We start from the raw sequence: 3143 nt of genomic DNA on the forward strand, positions 1-3143 counted from the left end.
ATAACAAGCCACTCATACAACCCTTGCTTTGTTTTGAAGGCTGTTTTCCATTCGTCACCTTCTCGGATCCTCATTTGATGATAACCACTTCGAAGATCAATTTTCGAGAACACACGAGCTCCATTCAACTCATCAAGCATATCATCTAGCCTCGGCATAGGAAAGCGATACTTAATTGTAATATTGTTCACTGCTCGGCTATCAATACACATACGCCATGTCCCACCTTTCTTGGGTACCAAAAGAGCAGGTACGGCACAAGGACTAAGACTCTCTTGCACATAGCCTCGATCAATCAATTCTTGCACTTGTCTTTGCTACTCTTTAGCCTCTTCTGGATTGCATCGATAGGCTGGTTTGTTTGGAAGTGTAGCTCCTGGAATAAGATCAATTTGGTGTTCTATGCCACGCTTAGGAGGTAATCCAAGTGGCAACTCTTCCGGGAACACATCACCAAACTCATTCAACAACATTTGGACAGTCTCGTCATGAACTCCAATTCCCTCTTCCACATCTCGAACCATAAGAACATAAGCTTGTTCCCCTTGTTCTAATGCTTCAACAAATTCTTTAGCATTCATAAACAAATTCTCATTTTTCTTCTTTACTTTGTTAGGTGACAAGGGTTTCAAGTGGAATCTGTTTTTACCCTTACTAACAATGTAAATGTTATCCCTTCCTTGATGAACAACTTCTCTATCAAACTGCCATGGTCGTCCCAATAGAATATGACACGCACTCATGGGTAACACGTCACACCATACTTCGTCTTCATAGGGACCCATAACAAATGAAAGTAAAGCTTGTTTCTTGACTTTAATCCCGCTGTTTTCATTTAACCAATGCAGCATATATGGTTTATGGTGATTACGAGTCTCAAGCTTAAAGTAATCCACCAATTCAGTAGCCACTGCATTTGTGCAAGACCCACTATCAACAATCAAATTGCAAGTCTTACCATGCACCTTACAACGAGCATGGAAAATCTGCTCACGTTGCTCCATTTCAATCGGTGTGGATTGAATATGCAAGTTTCTCACCACGAACATCTCCTTATCAGTGTCATATGATGGTTCGACAATATGAGTGTGAACCTCATCATCTTCTTCATCTCCATCGTTCTGGACAGAATTGACCTCCGTCTCATTTGTCACCACGAAACATGGAGTAATCTCACCTAACTCTTGAAGCGTAAGCGCTCTCTTTTGGGGACATTCGTTAGCGATGTGTCCATAACCTTGGCACTTAAAGCATCTCCTAGCACCCATATTTTTAAAATCAGTAGCAACTCCTTTGCCTTTGTCTTTGGGTTCTTCCTTTTTGGCTTCCTTATTGAACGATGATGTAGCGCTTGACTTATAAAAAGGATTAACACCCTTAGAACCATCACGAGCAACCAGGGGTTTCTTTCCTTTGTCCTGCTTTTCAAACTTAAGAGCAAGCTTACACACATCATTAAAATCAAGGAAATTCTGAACTTCAACTCGTTGTGCCAATGAAGGACTCAAACCCTTAATGAATCGAGCAATTTGCATCTCCTCCCGTTCCTCAAGGTCACACACCATAATTAGTCTTTCAAACTCCTTAATGTAATCAGTCACACTTAAATTACCTTGAGAAAGAGATGTAAGCATCAAGTCACGCTCTTGTTCATAGTCTCTTGGCACGAAGCGTTTTTGCAAGTGCTTCTTCAACTTATTCCAAGTCTCAATTTTACTTTTTCTTTCACGCCTTCTTTGCTTCTTAAGGTTCTCATACCACAAGGATGCATACTTGGTCATTTTCAAGGTAGCAACCTTGAATTGCTTGTGTTCATCATAGCCTTTATATTCAAAGACTCTCTCTGCTTGTCTCACCCAATCTAGGAATTTTTCAAAGATCAAGTTCCCCTTCAAACTCCGGGATATCAAGTTTTAATCCACGATCATCATCATTATTCCTCCTTGGTTCAGGAATGGAATGATGGCTCTCATCGGAATCTGAACTTTCAACATGCCTTTTCCCCTTCTTTCTAAGAGTATGATTACAAATCTGATCAATCTTGTAATTCATTTGTGCCATTCGTTTTGTTAAGTCATCCATACGTTCCTCCCATGGTTCTTGATATGAACCATCGTGAGACATCTCCCCTTTTTTTTTTTTTTTTTCACGGGTGAACAAAGATCTGTGAATAGTACCGGCGTGAACAGTGATTTTTTTTTTTTTTTTGCAAGATAATAACACGTGATTATGCTCTTCCCAAGACAAACTTGTTAAGAAACAAATTTGAACACAGCTCTGATACCAATTTGATGTAAAACCGGGTACCAAATCGGTGTGAATGTTAGACACGAAAAGGGGGCTGATTTGGTGAAGTGTTTTGAGTGATATTTTTGTGTTTTTAGAGTTTAAATTGCAGCGGAAAATGTTAAGTAAAAATGGATATGGATTAGCTAAGAAACCTCGCAAGATAACTCAACTAAAACTGAGATCTCCAACCAAGACCACACAGGAACAAGGAGGGAAACAAAGGATATTTCAACCAAGAACACACAGTAAACAAGGTTGAAATATGGCGCCGACCTCGCAAGGAAGACAAGAACACTCGCAAGCATTCAAAGTTTGAGAGAAAATCTCTACACTTGGTTTATATTTCTGAAAATTGGATGATTACAAATGAGGATTTTTGTCCCTTATATAGCCTAGGATGTACTTGGGCTCCAAGGCAGCATTAAATGCTAAAAACTATTTCTTAGGCATGCTTGGCCACCAAGGCATTATTTAAAATTATATAGAAAAAATATGCTAGATTTTTGTAAAAACTAGGTGAGGAAGACTAAAATCATCCTCTTAACTTGGGCGGCACTCTCCTTGGGCGGCACTCCTTGGACGCCTTTCTCGGATCAGCTCGTGCTCGATGTCCAACTTATCATTGTGACATAACTCGCATTTCTTTTAGCGCCAAAATAAGGACTCGGATCAGCGTTAAGTAAGAGTGCGCTAGAGCTCGACATTGCTCCCGCATCATTAATAAAAGATCAAAAGCTTGTGAACAAGCTCCAAATAAGCACACGTATGGGTTGCTCAATTTGAATATGAGATTTGGCCAAGGAGGCTTGTAGAATGTTCTTTTCCTTGCCTTCTCCTTAGCGTTAGAGCTTTCC

General features: G+C 40.0%; 1 protein-coding gene across 1 annotated transcript; it reads right to left on the reverse strand.

The window, feature by feature from the left end:
- Window positions 1-317: 317 nt before the first annotated feature.
- LOC141614228 (uncharacterized) lies at window positions 318-1781 on the reverse strand. The gene has a single exon (XM_074432986.1). It carries the CDS (start codon window positions 1779-1781, stop codon window positions 318-320), a length of 1464 nt encoding a protein of 487 aa, XP_074289087.1.
- Between the last annotated feature and the right edge of the window lie 1362 nt (window positions 1782-3143).

Source organism: Silene latifolia, chromosome 11, assembly GCF_048544455.1.
Source record: "Silene latifolia isolate original U9 population chromosome 11, ASM4854445v1, whole genome shotgun sequence".
Taxonomy (NCBI): domain Eukaryota; kingdom Viridiplantae; phylum Streptophyta; class Magnoliopsida; order Caryophyllales; family Caryophyllaceae; genus Silene; species Silene latifolia.